Source organism: Yarrowia lipolytica, chromosome 1C, assembly GCF_001761485.1.
Source record: "Yarrowia lipolytica chromosome 1C, complete sequence".
Lineage (NCBI taxonomy): Eukaryota > Fungi > Ascomycota > Dipodascomycetes > Dipodascales > Yarrowia > Yarrowia lipolytica.
Genome location: NC_090772.1, coordinates 120,130 through 135,438, shown reverse-complemented (window position 1 = coordinate 135,438; position 15,309 = coordinate 120,130). Strand labels below are relative to the sequence as shown.

The 15,309-nt window shown below is 51.2% G+C and overlaps 5 protein-coding genes across 5 annotated transcripts; 2 read left to right on the top strand and 3 right to left on the bottom strand.

Annotated features, from left to right (window-relative positions):
* Window positions 1-1,611: 1,611 nt before the first annotated feature.
* On the top strand, window positions 1,612-3,636 carry YALI1_C01338g (uncharacterized protein; the record flags this gene model as incomplete). Its single annotated transcript, XM_501308.3, has 1 exon — window positions 1,612-3,636. One exon carries the CDS (start codon window positions 1,612-1,614, stop codon window positions 3,634-3,636), a length of 2,025 nt encoding a protein of 674 aa, XP_501308.3.
* Window positions 3,637-4,713: 1,077 nt separating this feature from the next.
* On the bottom strand, window positions 4,714-5,310 carry YALI1_C01301t (uncharacterized protein; the record flags this gene model as incomplete). Its single annotated transcript, XM_068282165.1, has 1 exon — window positions 4,714-5,310. One exon carries the CDS (start codon window positions 5,308-5,310, stop codon window positions 4,714-4,716), a length of 597 nt encoding a protein of 198 aa, XP_068138266.1.
* A 384-nt stretch (window positions 5,311-5,694) lies between these two features.
* On the top strand, window positions 5,695-8,433 carry YALI1_C01297g (uncharacterized protein; the record flags this gene model as incomplete). The annotated part of the gene is made up of 1 exon (XM_501306.3): window positions 5,695-8,433. The coding sequence occupies one exon, from the start codon at window positions 5,695-5,697 to the stop codon at window positions 8,431-8,433; it is 2,739 nt and encodes a 912-aa protein (XP_501306.3).
* A 319-nt stretch (window positions 8,434-8,752) lies between these two features.
* On the bottom strand, window positions 8,753-9,211 carry YALI1_C01262g (uncharacterized protein; the record flags this gene model as incomplete). The annotated part of the gene is made up of 1 exon (XM_068282164.1): window positions 8,753-9,211. One exon carries the CDS (start codon window positions 9,209-9,211, stop codon window positions 8,753-8,755), a length of 459 nt encoding a protein of 152 aa, XP_068138265.1.
* Window positions 9,212-9,825: 614 nt separating this feature from the next.
* Window positions 9,826-10,956, bottom strand: YALI1_C01244g (uncharacterized protein; the record flags this gene model as incomplete). The annotated part of the gene is made up of 1 exon (XM_501305.3): window positions 9,826-10,956. The coding sequence occupies one exon, from the start codon at window positions 10,954-10,956 to the stop codon at window positions 9,826-9,828; it is 1,131 nt and encodes a 376-aa protein (XP_501305.3).
* Window positions 10,957-15,309: the final 4,353 nt, after the last annotated feature.

Genomic DNA, 15,309 nt, shown 5'->3' with positions numbered 1-15,309 from the left:
TTGGTCTTGGCGAGGAAAACAGATATGAGAAAGGGTCTACATCTGGTTGGTCCTTCATACACGGTCTCCCCGACCAGCCTCCAATTCAACTGAAATCGGACTTCTCTCGGGCCCCGCTAATTAACCAGAGCTTAGTTGCACGTGGGGCCGAGATTCCGGGGAGGTTCAGAGATCGCCATAGGGTGTGGAAGCAGCCGTATCAATGCTAATACCACTAAGAGTTACACGGAACCACTGGATAGGATTTCGAGAAGAAGAGTTTGTAATTCTCTCTGTCAACAGGTTTGATTGGATGATGACGAGTTGAGAAAAAAGTCGGCACAGTTCTGTTGTGTACTGTAGCAACATAGCGCGGTTTGAAGGGAGTCCGTAGAGTCTGTCATGTCTATGGATAGGGAGGAATCTTTTTATTTCATTCAAGTACATATTGTATCACCTCATCGTTGGACAGAATTGCTTTTGGCGAGACTAGTTGCAGATTGGACATGCTAGTTGTTGACCGAGATCTGGTCCGAGTTACTACAATAATAGCCCCTTGAAAAGACCCTGCTCGACTAATGGGCTTCTATAATTCGGTGAAGTAGCAGGAACCCGAGATGGATCTTACTGTAGTTGATTGTTGAAGCAACTTGAAGAGCATTGAGTCCGGAGCCGCAGACAATACATTACCGAGCAGCTTGTAGAACAACAGTTGATCTGGTTTTTTCTGCCGAATCGGCCCCTCTCACATCCAAGAAAGATTCATTCACATAAAAATGGCTATTGTTGGCCCTAGGTGCCTTTTTTTTATCACTACAAATGACATCACAGCGGGCTCTCCAGAGCAGATATACGGAATCTGAAAACATTTTCATGATGCTCCCGCCCGAATAAATGTAAGGATTTGGCTGCTTTCTGGCTTGTACTTGCACGTGATGATTTTGGTCCCGTTTCTGGACCCTGGAATCATTCCCCTAATTGCACTATCAAACCTGACACCATATACCCTTGTACAGGTGTCAAAACATGTCAAATTCGTTCTTTTTTGAATAAAATCACGTGACAAACCTGTCCATCATCACGTGCCCCGATTTTACAGTACAAGCACTTGTACCTCCGCTCTCCACCCACATCTCCGATCTGCCACTCTGTTACACCTTCCCGATTAGGCAATATAACACCCCCCAACTCGATGAATCTTTGCGACCAGATCAGGGTAACTCGGAAGACCTGGTTCGTGGAAGAAGATTGGCCACTGACGCGATCCCAAGGGTTTGGTCACGTGGCCAGCCCTGGATTTTTCTCCCAGTTTTTCGCTTCTGGCCCGTGATTTTTAGTCTTGCTGGCGCCTGTGAAATGCATCTATGACAAACAAGTGGGGAGGGGGTTGTTTATGTTGACTAGTATTGGTGCCAGCGAGGATTTAAGACAAGAAATCGATTTGTCTCGTCTGTGCGAGTTGATTCCCCCGTTTTCCGTCTCTCTAGCTCCACAGGAACCCCTCGATCAAGGCGTCTTGGCCACTGGTCCAGGCAGTTGTCCCACCTAACTAATAAACTTCCACCTCCAAAAAATCATCACCAACTTTTTTGCGATCTATCTTTTTAGACCTGTTGTACGCCACGACACAAGATGCGAGTCGAGACCGGAAAACTGGAGGCCAAGCCCAAGCCCACGGGCGTATCTTCTGCTCTACAGCCCGGCAAAAAGCGGGGCAACCGAGGTGGCAAATCACGACCGAGACGAGAAAGAGAAAAGGGAGACGAAAAGCCGAATAGAGACAAGGAGGAAGGAGACTCGGAGGACGACGACTCGGAGGAGCGCAAGGAGGAGAACGAGGATGATGACGACGCGGACCTTTGCCACATTTGCGCGGAAAAAGTCAAGTACTACGCGATCACACAGTGCAACAACGTCATGTGCCACAAATGTCCCTTACGACGAGAGGCGCTGTTTGGCAGCCGAAAGTGCGAGTTCTGCCGAAGTGAACACGATTACGTGGTGATTGCCAACTCGGCCGACAAGCGGTTTGAGGAGTACAGCGTGCTGGATCTCAAGGCCAGCTCCGATGAGTTCCACATGAAGTTTGAGAGTGAGCCCATCAAGAACGACTCGCTACTGCTGCTGAAACACAAGTGTCCGATCTGCAAGTCGCAGCTCAATAACGCGCAGCACTTCAAGGATCACGTGCGGGACGCCCACCACAAGCAGGTCTGCAACCTCTGTTTTGTCCACAAGAAGCAGTTCCCCATTGAGCGGCGGCTCTACGGCACTAAGCAGCTCACCGACCACATGCAGCGCGGTATGGCCCAGGAGATTGGTTTTTCTGGCCATCCCGAGTGCAAGTTCTGCCGTGAGCGATTCTACGACGGCGATCATCTGTTCAAACACATGCGAGACAAGCACGAAAAGTGCCACATGTGCGAGAAGCTGAACCGTGGCAACCCGGAGTTTCAGCCGCGGTACTTCCGCAACTACGAACATCTGTTTGAACACTTCAAGGACGAGCATTACGTGTGTACTGTGCAGTCATGTCTGGACGCCAAGTTTGTGGCCTTTGACAATGACATTGATCTCAAGGCGCACCAGATTGAACAGCATCCTAATTTGTACGCAGGCAAGGCATCGCGAAACATTGACGTTGCCTTTGAGCCTGTTCGAAGCGGTAACAATCGACGCCGAGGCTTTGGAGGAGAGCTGAGCACCATTTCCCAGCCTGCTCCCCAGCAGCAACAGCAACGCAACCAGCAGCAGCCGACTGTGGTTGAGCGAACAGGCCCGGCGTTTTCGGCAACTGATTTCCCTGCTCTCGGAGGCTCTTCTGCCGCTGGAAGCAGTCGGTCAGGCAGCTCGACTCCCTCTGCTCCTGCAGCCCCCACTTCGCAGCAGCTGCAGATGCGACGGCTCAACGAGCGGGCCCGCAACTACCTCGGTTACAGCATGTCCAAGTTCGATGAGTTTGAGGAGATGACCAACAAGTTTCTCAGGTATCAGATTGACGGCAAGAAGCTGGTGTTTGGCTACGTGACGCTTTTCCAGGGCACATCGACGTCGGACCTGGAGCTGCTGATCGAAGAGGTGGCGGGCCTGATGCAAAACTCGGGTGTCAAACATAAGCTGCGAATTGCATGGGACGAACACAAGAAGAGCAAGACGGCTCCCACACTGCGGCTCGTTCCCAAAAACAAACCCATGATCAACTCGGCATGGTCTGCATCTTCTGCTGGTTCTTCTTCTGGTAGAGCCTCGGGCAGAATGGATACCCGCAGCGAGTCCGCTTTCCCTGCTCTCGGGGGTGGATCTTCAGCATCGTCGTCGCGGTCAGCAAGTACCTCTTCGTCGCGTGCTTCTTCATCTACTAACCTTGCAGGCCGTATGAACGGACTGTCGATTTCGTCGCCCGGCGCGTCTTCTTCTTCGTTGGCTTCGTGGGGCGCTCCTGCTCCCAAGACCACCAAGAAAATTGTGCGCAACGAGGCCGACTTTCCGGCTCTTCCCAAGGCCGCTCCCAAAAAGTACGGACGAGTGAACCCCGTGGTTCCCCCGGGCCAGTGGGGGGCTGCGTCTCTGCATTCGCCCTACGAGGAGCCCGAGAACCCCAACACTCTCAAGACCACCAAGAAGGGCAAGAAGATTGTTCTGGACCTGGGCTTGTAAGGCTAACGAGTGTAATTGTACTGTACCAGTAGACGTAATGCATTTAGAAATATGTCAGTGATGGAGTACCACTATAGAACAGTACATTCCGTACAGTTTTTTTTTTTTTTTTTTGCATATACATTTAATTTAATTTATAACTTTGCCGTGAAAGAATAACCTTTGAAATGAATGTACGCTTACACGAATATGATGGGTTTCTCTACATGAAGCTATTGAGAAGTCCCCAACTAATTTCTAAAGTTAGTTGGTAATGCCAACTAAATACTGAACAATGGGCAGTCTCGAGGCGAGATCGGAAGAGCGGTTCAGGTGTTTGTTCGCGTTCATCGGGAAAACGCCACTCCAGTCTCCAGTTCTCTAATCTCAATCCTTCCATTGCCCTCTTCATTTGCATTGCCTTTGAAAACTTCTCCTTGTGGTTCTTCTTCGTCATTGGTTTGGTTCTGCGTCCCCTGTGGTGACTACGCGCCCTGCTACGCTGTTCTCTCGGTGGCCCTCGGCCGCCTTTTACGCTTTGCTACTGTGTCTTACTCTCGCTCATCCGTGAAGTGCTGGGGGTTTGTCCATCGTAGAAACACATCTGGGCTTCCTTCAGGAATTGAAAGCAAACCCCTGTTGGACATTTCCCAGGGTGGCGGTCGTTCCCTGAGTTACCGGAAGGATCTCTCCATTTTTCAGATCCCATAAGCCAATTTCCCGCAGATATTTGCGTGTCTTGGGACTTGTTTGAATGTTTCCGGGGGGCGTCCACTGTTCACAATGCCCCTGGGAAAGAGGGGGATTACTCCACATTTCGACTCGGTAAAGATCCAGTCCTTTAGAGAGTCCACTGACGGAATCTTCATCCTGGTCAACATGGAAAGAAGAACTTCGCACTTGCAGAAGATATGCTCGTGCAGATCCTGAATGATGGCCTTATCACAGAGCCCGCATCCTGGATTCTTCTTGGTGAAAACGTGGTCGTCAGGGTATCCTCCATTTTCACGAGCGGAAGTCGAGATATCCGCATGAGGTTGAAAGAACTTGTGTTCTTTGTTGGCGTCGGCGATGTAGTGTTTTTCGAAGGTTCATGCATTACCTCCTGCCAAGACCATGTCGTCCAGAGATGCCCCCGTAGTCGGCTTCGTTGAGTCCACTTCTTCGGTCGTGCAAGTGGTGTGTGGGAAGTTTGGCAAGTCGGGAGACGGGGTCTTGTGAAACATGAAGTTCTCTAGAGTAAGTTGGTGGTCCCATGCTCCACCGGAGGTGGTCGATTTCCGCTGTGGACACCATTCTGACCGGATGGTATCGTCTCGCGGCTGCGATGTCGACGTGTGCTTCCCGGAAAGATTCTGCTGCTCTCACGTTCACCTGGTTTCGTTCCCAGATTCTGTGATTAACTGTGTCTGTTGTAGAGGGCTCGTGATCTTCTCGAGGGTTGGCATGTTCCGCGGTGAGGGGCTTGTTGAGCTCGAAAGAAGCTCTGATTGCGTCTCGCATGGTGGGGGAGGCTGCGTAGCCCCAAGCTTGGCCTGTCGGAAAGCGGCAGTCGACGCGCTGGTGTGGCTTTTCCTGTGTGAGACTGTGAGTTCTGCTGTAGAACTGGAAGGTGCAGTCCCAAAGGGCCGGCGATGAGCCATGGAAGAACCTGTAAGCCCGAGCGGCCTTCAGGCACACCATGAAACGTCCCATGTCCCGCAGGTTCAGTCCTCCTCTGCCTACCGGAGTTTGGATGTATGTACAGTACAACACAAGTGTCAAGTAATATCCCAACAAAGACCCTATCGTGGCTAAACTAAATTATTGGACACTTGACTCTGTCAATAATTGTCACTAACTGTCCATAATCACATCACGAACACGAGACAACCGCCATAGCAAGTGTACGTCTTTGTAGTTATACTTAACCTAGCAAATGGTGACTTATGTAAGCAGAAGGGGTTCCTCAGTTGTACTGTTGCGCTCATAGTCATAATCTGTACTGTAAACTGAAAAACCTTAACGCGAAGTCTAAAATATTTTTATTTGCATGCATGGCGACTGCAATTTGCACTACATCTACAACCCCATCACACCATGGTAAAATCATACAACCGATTCGAGGCCGAGGCCGTGTTTGGCGTCGTGTCGTCGAGCAATGCGCTGTGGCTGAAAAATTCAAATTCCAGTACTGGACGGGCCGTGACAGGGGCTCTAGAGACAGTTCTGGCCTGGGACATCAAGGCCGGAACCTGTGTTCAGAAGCTGTCAGACAGCGATCTGGCAGTCGGAACAGGTGCCACGGTGGCAACTGCGTCTCCTCCGGTTGTTTCTGTGCTGACAAACTATTTTTCCGAACTGCTAGCTGCGGGATACACCGACGGCAGTATCCGGGTGTTTGACTATCGATCTGGCCAGGTAATGACCACCTTCAAGGGCCACAAGTCTTCAATCACATGTCTCGAGTTTGACGCAAGTGGAACCCGGCTTGTTTCCGGCTCGCGTGACTCCAACGTGATTCTGTGGGACCTAGTTGAAGAGGTGGGCGTGTCTCGACTGCGATCCCACCGAGACCAGGTGACGGGAGTCAAGTTCCTAGACGAAAAGAAACTCATCACGTGCGCCAAGGACGGCTTGGTCAAGATCTGGGACCTGGAGTCACGTGACTGCATCGAGACGCGGGTGGGCGGCTCCGAGGTGTGGGCCATGGACGTTTACAGCGACACCGTCATGACTGTGGGGCGAGAAAAGGAGGTCAAGGTCTGGCAGGTGGATTTGGACGCCAAGGACGGCGAGATGCTCTCTCAGCGCGGTTCTCTGGAGCGGGTTTCCAACGACCGAGGCATCGATATCGAGTTTTCCAAGGACGGCGGCCATGTCATCTTTTCCGGTAACGATAAGACTGTGGAATTGTGGCGACGACGAACTTTGGCCGAGATCAAGAAATCTATTGCTAAGAAAATCAAACGTCGAGTCAAGAAGGGTGATACTGTTGACGAAGACGAGTACGACGAGAAGTCGGTCAACGAGATCTGGGTGCAGGTGGTCAACTTCAAGACATCTGCCAAGATCAGAAACGTGACGTGGACGGGATCAGAATCGGTGTCTGGCGCCAACAAGGACGCCGCAGGCCTGCTGGTGGCGCTCACAAACAACTCTCTGGAGTACTACACCCTCGAGTTGGAGGACGGCAAGTTTAGCCGGGATCACGTGATCGATCTGTGCGGCCACCGCGCCGACATTCGGGCTCTGTCTCTTTCTTCTGATGACAAGATGGTGGCCTCCACCTCCAACGGTCAGCTCAAAATCTGGAATCTCAGAACCACAAACTGCATTCGGTCCATGGACTGTGGGTATGCTCTGTGTGTCAAGTTTCTGCCTGGAGACTCGCTGGTGATTGTTGGAACCAAGTCTGGACAGATCCAGCTGTTTGATGTTGCTTCCTCGTCTCTCATTGACACTGTAGATGCCCATGAGGGATCTCTGTGGTCTTGTGACGTTTCCAGTGACGGCAAAACCGTGGTTACGGGTGGATCTGATAAGCGGGTGTGTTTCTGGGAGCTGGCTGTTTCCTCGGAGACCGTTCCCGGTACTGGAGAGACCACTCAGAAGCTGAAGCTGAAGCAGACCCGTGTTCTGGAGCTGTCCGACGACGTTCTGTGCGTCACTCTATCGTCAGATAACAAGTACATTGCCTGCTCTCTGCTGGACTCGACTGTTAAAGTCTTTTTCTTCGACTCGCTCAAGTTCTACCTCAACTTGTACGGCCACAAGCTGCCTGTTTTGGCCATGGACATTTCCAGCGATTCCAACATCATCGTCACATGTTCGGCCGACAAGAACATCAAGCTGTGGGGTCTGGACTTTGGAGACTGTCGAAAGTCTCTGTTTGGACACGCCGACTCGGTCATGAGCGTCAAGTTTGTACCCGGGTCTCACAACTTCTTTTCGGCAGGAAAAGACAGGCTGGTCAAGTACTGGGACGGAGACAAGTTTGACTGCATCCAGCGGCTGGTGGGCCACGTCGGCGAGGTCTGGGCCCTCTGCGTGTCGTCTGCCGGTGACTTTATTGTCTCCGGTTCGCATGATAAGAGTATCCGAGTGTGGATGGAGTCCGATGACGAAATCTTCCTCGAAGAAGAACGAGAAAAGGAGCTCGAGGAAATGTATGAGTCCACACTCGCCGTGTCTCTCGAGGGAGAGGGCCAGGAGCTCGACGAAGATGACAAGGAAGACGCGGTCGTGGATAAAGTGCATATGCAGACTGGAGAGACGCTCAAGGGCGGAGAAAAGCTCATGGAGGCGCTGGAAATGGGAACCGAGGACCTGGACCTGATCGAAAACTGGAAGATTGCCCAGGCAACCAACCCCAACGCGGCCTGCCCTCCCCGTCACGTGATTCTCGCCACGCTGAAGCTGTCTGCCGAGCGACACGTTCTCAACGTTGTTGAGAAGATCAAGCCAGCGCAGCTGGAGGACTCATTGCTGGTGCTGCCCTTCAGCCACGTGATGAAGCTGGTGCGGTTCATCCAGATCTGGACCGCCAAGGAGTGGTCTATTCCTCTTGTGTGTCGGGTTCTCTTTTTCGTGACTCGAACTCACCATAAGCAGATTGTGGCTTCCCGGGAGCTCAAGCCCATGCTGGAGGAGGTGCGACACAACATTCGAAAGTGCCTGGCTCGTCAAAAGTCCGAGATTGGCTACAACCTGGCCGGTCTGCGGTTCATCAAGCAAAACTGGGACCTGCATCATAAGAAGGAGTTTATCGACGCTGTGGAGGCCAAGGAGGCCGAGGAGAGATCGCAGAAGAAGCGTGCTTTTGGCACGGTTGTTTAAATCGCATTGAAGAGCGAATACATGGTGACTTGTTGTCACTAGCTACTGCTAATTGAATAGATACTAAAGATAGGATATACAGATTACAGATTACAATGTTGAATTGTCCAGAACCTGGCGAGAAGAAGTCGGATGCAAGTGCCTTAAGGAGAGACGAGTTGAAAGTTGCCATTGGCCAAGTAGTGAGTCGGAAGTCCTACAAGTGCGAACTGACAGATTGAAGAATGGTAGTTCACGAGTTGCCATGGTTTTTCAATCGAGACTGTTCCATGTGCGGCCTGGAGGATCAGATTGTCGATTTCTCGGTTACACTCTCTTGTCATTGCTGGCCGGGCCAGAGATAGATCGCCTGCCGGATACTCCCAGTCACCTGAGATTGGCCGCATCTTTGAACTTGAGATGGAGCTCCCCCGTAGATACTGCCTCTCCTCCGTAGATACTGTCTCTCCTCCGTAGATACTGTCTCTCCTCCGTAGATACTGTCTCTCCTCCGTAGATACTGTCTCTCCTCCGTAGATACTGTCTCTCCTCCGTAGATACTGTCTCTCCTCCGTAGATACTGTCTCTCCTCCGTAGATACTGTCTCTCCTCCGTAGATACTGTCTCTCCTCCGTAGATACTGTCTCTCCTCCGTAGATACTGTCTCTCCCCCGTAGATACTGCCTCTCCTCCGTAGATACCGCCTCTGTGGAAGACCCTGAGAGCCATTTTGGATGTTGCAATGACTAATTTGATGGAGAGAATGAGGGTAGCGTGACAGTGGGAAATAATTGGCCATGCGCTCGCAATTGTTGAAACTGATGTGGTCCAACTACTTGTGTACTCGTACAATAAAACACTTGCACCGTTTGAGTACTTCCATCATCTCGTCGAGAGACAAGCCTGAAGTCCGGTGGTTGACAGGCAAATGGAGCCCACAGTCTTCAAAGGACTTCTCCAGATGGAGTTGTACTGGTTCGCGCTGCTGGTGAAGTTTGGCTAGTAGAGAAAATCGTTGGACAAGTGTAGTTGTAGTGGCTGTCCAACTGAGAGTAGATCAATGGGAGAACCCCCTGGACATCTGTCTACATCACCGACTCAGCTACTGACCAAGGTAGCTCATGGCCCTAGAATACTCCTGGACCCAAGACCACAGTCCGATAAATATGCGATTAATTCCAATTATATGCGTGCCTTTCGGCTTTTCAATAAAAAACGCCAGCTTCCCTTTCTCGCTGACTGCGCTTGAGCTAACTACTACCAGCAGAACATGAACAGAATTGAACAATGAACAACCAACAACAGAACATTCTCAAACGGTGTCACTGAAGCGAGACTAGTTAGATCCAGTCATCTGACAGAAGTGATAGGATCAAAAGCGCACGTGTAGCTGCTACACTACTCGTGCCGCTCTTAATGACCCGTCTCACCCGCCTCACACACCTTGATTTCCCGGCCCCACTCACTATTCAAAATCTGCTTGCCCGTAATCCGTCTACTCGGAACAGGGTCCAGAATCGAATAAATCACGTTTCGACAACGCGCTCTCTTCAAATGCTCAATGGGCTCGTAACCATCCTCGTCCTTTCGACCCTGCAGATACCGGGTGTAGAACTCGTCCTCCTCAGCGTTGGCAGTTCGCCACAGATGTCGGCCGGTTCGCATCGCCATGTAAATGACTCCACAGGCCCAAATGTCGACCGGTCGCGGATCAAACTCCTTCTCGTGGTACTCCTCGGGGGCAATGTAAGGAGCAGAGCCACACAGCCCGTTACTCAGATGCACCTCCTTTTCCCACGCCATTCGAAAACACTCGCCGTTGCCAAAGTCGGTAATTTTGACCGTACCCTTGAGCGTCAGCAGAATATTTTCCGGCTTGAGATCCCGATGAGCCACACCCATGTCGTGCATATAGTTGACGCCCCGGATGATCTGCTTGAAGAAGCAGTCGGCCTCGGTGAACTCGAGCTTGCCGGCAGACAGAATCAAAGTGTACAGGTCGCCGCCAGAGCAAAACTCCATCACCTCGCAGTAGTCGCCCTTGGCGTCCTGCAACAAATCCAGCGTGTGGATGATGTTCGGGTGGTGCAGCGACGACGAGATGCAGAACTCGGACGTCAGCCGCTTGTTGTAGTGCTTTTCCGTCTCGTTGGGCCGGCGCTTGAACTCCTTAACGGCATACAGCTGCTCCGCAGTGCCGCTTTTCCGATCAGCCGCCTTGTGTGAAATACGCACAACGCCAAAGGCGCCCTTTCCAATCACTTCCTGACAGCGACCGTACTTCTCCAGGAATGAGCCCGATGTCGTGGCCGGATGGTTGCAAACATAGGGGTTCTTTCCGTCCTTTTCGGGTGCAGGGTGGGCATGTTGCACCTGGGGGTTCGGCGAGTTGGGATCGTTGATCTGCTTGAGGAAACCGTGCATGAGCGAGGGGGGCAGGTCGCCGTTACCTCCGTTGGGGGCGTTGGCGCCAGCGAGAATCTGCGGCACGGCAGAGACGGCCTCATCTCGCAGCTTTTTGGCGCCCAGCAGATCCTTGATCATGTTGCCAATCTTTTCGTGACGTTTTGCGGCCTTGAGGCAATGCTCGTGGGTGCCGTTGTCGTAGGCGAAGAACCGCTTGGTGGGCTCCTTTTTGGCGGCGGCCGAAACTCCACCAGAGGTGGGTGCGGCGCCTGCATTGGGCGTCTCCTTCAGTGTGAGCGAGGTGGTGCTGCTGGATGCGCGGCTGCTGCTTCGCACCGACGAGCCCACGTCGCGCAAGTCGGCGGGCGGAATGCGGCCCGAGGGGGCAGCTGTGGGTCCACAGATGGGGCTGGGCAGCGGCGAGGGGGTTGAGATCGGAAGAGCGGTTCAGCGCGGCCGGGGTGGTCGATGGGATCGCACACCCGCGGGGCGGAGCAGCTCCCGTACCAGCAGCAATTCGCGCAGCGCGGTGGGGGAGGCGAATCTTCACTGGCGGCGGCCGTCGAGCCTACAGCTCCAGTCACCGGTCGCACGGCGGCAGACGCAGCATGGGCCACTGCAGACGCAGCGCCCGCGCCGGAGGACCGCACGCTTGAGTTGCTCACCCGCGGCGCAATCTTGTCCACCGGCGTGGCCACCGGTGGCGACACGGACCCCGCGGACTTTCCCTCCTTGGCGGTGGTGTTCACAGCCAGCTTTTTGCGTCCCAGCAACGAAGCTCCAAATTTGGCGGCCTTGGACGAAAAGTCGGACTTTTCCTTGTCGTCGGCTTCAGACTCCATCACGTCGGATTTCATGTGTGGCGGCGACCGTGGCGGCGAGGGGGGAGCGTGGGGGGTTTGGTGGTGGTGGTGGTGGGGATGTGGATGAGAGGAACCGTAGGGTGCACTGGGTCGAGTAGCACAAGTTGCAGCAGCAGAGTTTTTTTCAAAAATTTGAGTTCCCATCGTAGCGGACACGACAAGGCGATGGGGGTGGTCGGGGAGAGGCGCTAGAAACCCGCGGGAAATCTGGATGGCTACCTCTGATGGCGGTTGTATTTATGGCGATTTTCGCCGATTTTTTTTGGATGACGTTGACGTCGCTAGAAAACTTTCAAGAAAATGCACGCCAAAAGCGAACGGGGGGCGAAAGCGACGGCAACTATCGCTGGAAAATAGCGGGAAATCAACGGCCGGTGGGTTTGCAAAGACGACAATTTTTGCAAAATTTTCACTCTCCAAACACCCCTCCCCCCGCGCTTATATACTGTCTTTTCCCCGGTGATATTGGTTGCGGCAGGTCGCGGGGAGCTGAGCCAACCACTATAGACTTTCCGCACGAGGCTGAGACTAGGTTGACAGAAAAAGGGCCGGTTAACGGGCGGAAACGAGACGGGATTGCTGGGTAAAACACACCGTTTTGTAGCGCTCGTCGCACAGAGCACGAATATCGTCTTGGATTTCGCACCGCTCGTCTCTCGCCCTTTCTACGCCCTTCCCCTCCTGTCTTGCCCCAAACTTTAGACGCAAACTTGGTCTCAGCAACTTTCACTTCACGTCGACGTACAATACAAGTCTAAAGGTGCCAATGTAAATAATGTAAACGGGATTCGATGATGTCATGGGTCAGGGGGAAGGTGGGCGGGCGGTGGGTTGTGGGTTGAGATGGGGAATCAGGGGGTTGGACGGGCGGCGAAAATCGGCGAAAATCGGCGAAAATCGGGGCAAAATAGTCGACGGAAAAACATCAACCATGTCCATTTTTCCGGCCCAATCTCTCGCTTGCTCGGTTTATGGCAGCTCCTGTTGGGCTCGACAGATGCAAAACGCTCGCCTATTGCTCTGCAACCTTGTGCATGGCCAAGTCACTGGTCCAGGGGAAATGGACGAAACCATCGAGGCGAGGTTCTACCGGGTAAAAACCAGTGTGGACAGATAGGTTGGGGCGTGACTCGTCGGGCTGTTGTCTTGGTTTTTTTTTCGACGCCCTGGCCATGGAGATATCGATTTTGCAACTAATATTCCCCGAAAATGCTAAATAAATAAAGTGCAAAAATGGGACTGGAGAAGTTCGGGAGGATAATCAGGGAAATTGGGCGACAATAGCAGAAATTGGGCGAAAATCGCAGGTAAAAAAACCCCAGCTAAATACAAATAAAACCCACAAAAAAGCAAAGAAAATATTACCAGTGAAATCCATCCTCATATCGACTTCCAAACACTGCCAATATCTCCCATTTCCGACGCCAGCAAAATTCTCAAACCCTCATCTCCAGTTGTTTTTTTCCCTTTTTTTCCCTTTTTTTCCCTTTTTCCCTTTTTTTTCTTTTTTTTTTTTTTGTCTCAGAAGCCAAAAAGGCTAATCCATGCCTATTTCTACCAGCCCTGGGATTACTCTCTGGGCTCCGAATTCTGTGCCCCACAGAGTTTGCCCCATATATTGGCACTTTTTAAAGTTTCGTAAAAGTATGAATGAAAGTTAATGACAGATGGCGGATGGATATTTGGGAATAATAAAGTAATATTCGTATTAATTCAGGTGATAATGCCGGATTTTTTTTATCATAATCCTCAGATTATTCCCTTCAAAATGGTTCTCTTTTCAATACCCCTATTCGCATTTTTCGCATTTTTCGCAATTTTCGCATTTTCGCATTTTCGCATTTTTCGCAATTTTCGGCTGTGTCAGACGTGACATTTCAATCAACTCTAACGTCACTAGTACCAGCTCTTAAACGGGAGGTAAAAAGCCGCCAAAATATCGACAATTATGCGCCATTTTGCACCCACACACTCCACACCCCCGCGGATTTTGCCCGATTTCGTCGGAATTTCTTTTCTCAACTTTGTCTTTTCCCCACAGCCCTCGTGCAAAGTGGTGCGTTTCCGAAATGACAACAACTGTATGCGGCCAAGGTATGCGTGTCTTACCGGAATGAACTCGTGGCAACAGACCAAGCCATCACGTGTCTGATTGCCCACCCCGATAGTTAGCCCATAACAACAGTAACAAAAGTTACAAGGTAACAAAAGTAACGCCAATCACATGGCAATTGTGGTAGGCACCACACCGCCCATGTGGTGACCACCCGGGAAATGTAACGGGCCGCGCCGCCCATGTCGCGGGCACCACACGGGCACTGTTCCCGCCACGGCTCCGGCCATGTCACGGGTGAACATCACGCCACCAGTGTCGTGACAAGCCGAGTTCACCACTAACACCCCCCCACAGACACTGCAATACGCTCTCCTGATTGCGCGCATTAGCTGAGACCGTAATTTGACGTTGCACCGCGCATCTATAGACCAATAATGCCATTATGAAATACCATCTAAACGGGCGCTAAACGGCGGCTAAAGTGGCGAAAATAAGGTTTGACGAATTTCAGCCTTTTAACAGTGAATTATTATTCGGTAAAAAATCGGCTAAAAAGGCCTGGCACCTTTAGCCGCCTGTAATATTACTAAGCAGGTTGGTTTTTTCGACCACATTTGCCCCTATTGACACCCTCAAGGTGCTCTCGGCCCCCCCCCTCGTCCAACTCTAATAGCCCCTCTGTTCTGTTCGGGAATGCTCCTGAACACATTGGGAAATTACCTCACCTGTGTCGTAGGTATAAGGGCACCACGGAGGCTGGGTAGTGGGCACCACATGAGCCATGTAAGGGGCGACATTATCGATGTGGCCCGCCACAGTAGCCATGTATCTGGTGGCAGCACGTGAGACACGCCGTCCAGCGGGGCACCTCAGCCTTGGCCTTGGCGTTGCACAAGGCTGTGCAAGCGTATTTAATTTTGTCGAATTTTGTTGCATTTTTAGCCCTCATTTTTCCCCCCATTACATCATGTTTCATTTGCTCAACTTTGTTGGCGATAGTGTAGGTTTAGGTACGAACCAAAAATGGCGGAAAAATAAATATATTTAAAAAAAATAAAATAAAATACATTGAAAGAAAATAAGAAAAAAATGGGGGAAATATGAAAAAAATGGGGGAAATATGAAAAAAATGGGGGAAATTGGAAAAGAGGAATTCAAAACTACGTGAATAATTGAGGTGAATTTCCTAATTTTTCTTGCGTATTCTCTCTTTTTTGTGTAATCTTGTCCAGCTGATGATTTTTTTAATTCTTTTTTTAATTCTGTTTTTAATTCTTTTTTAATTCTTTTTTAATTGATATTTAATTGATATTTATTTGATTTAAGCGCTCAAAATTGCACCTTCAAGTGCACGTTCAAGTGCATTTTTCGGCTCATCAGTTACCCTGCAGTTACCCTACCGGCGACTCTGGGCCAAACCAGAAGTAAACAAGCAACCGAAAGAAACCCGATATCCATGGAAAGCGGAAAACAAACAACAGAAAGAGGGCTAAAAGTATATCAAAATGATCGGCCGGATGTTGTGGGTCACGTGATGGCTTTTTTTGGGTTGGATCTTCGCAGTTGGGGAAG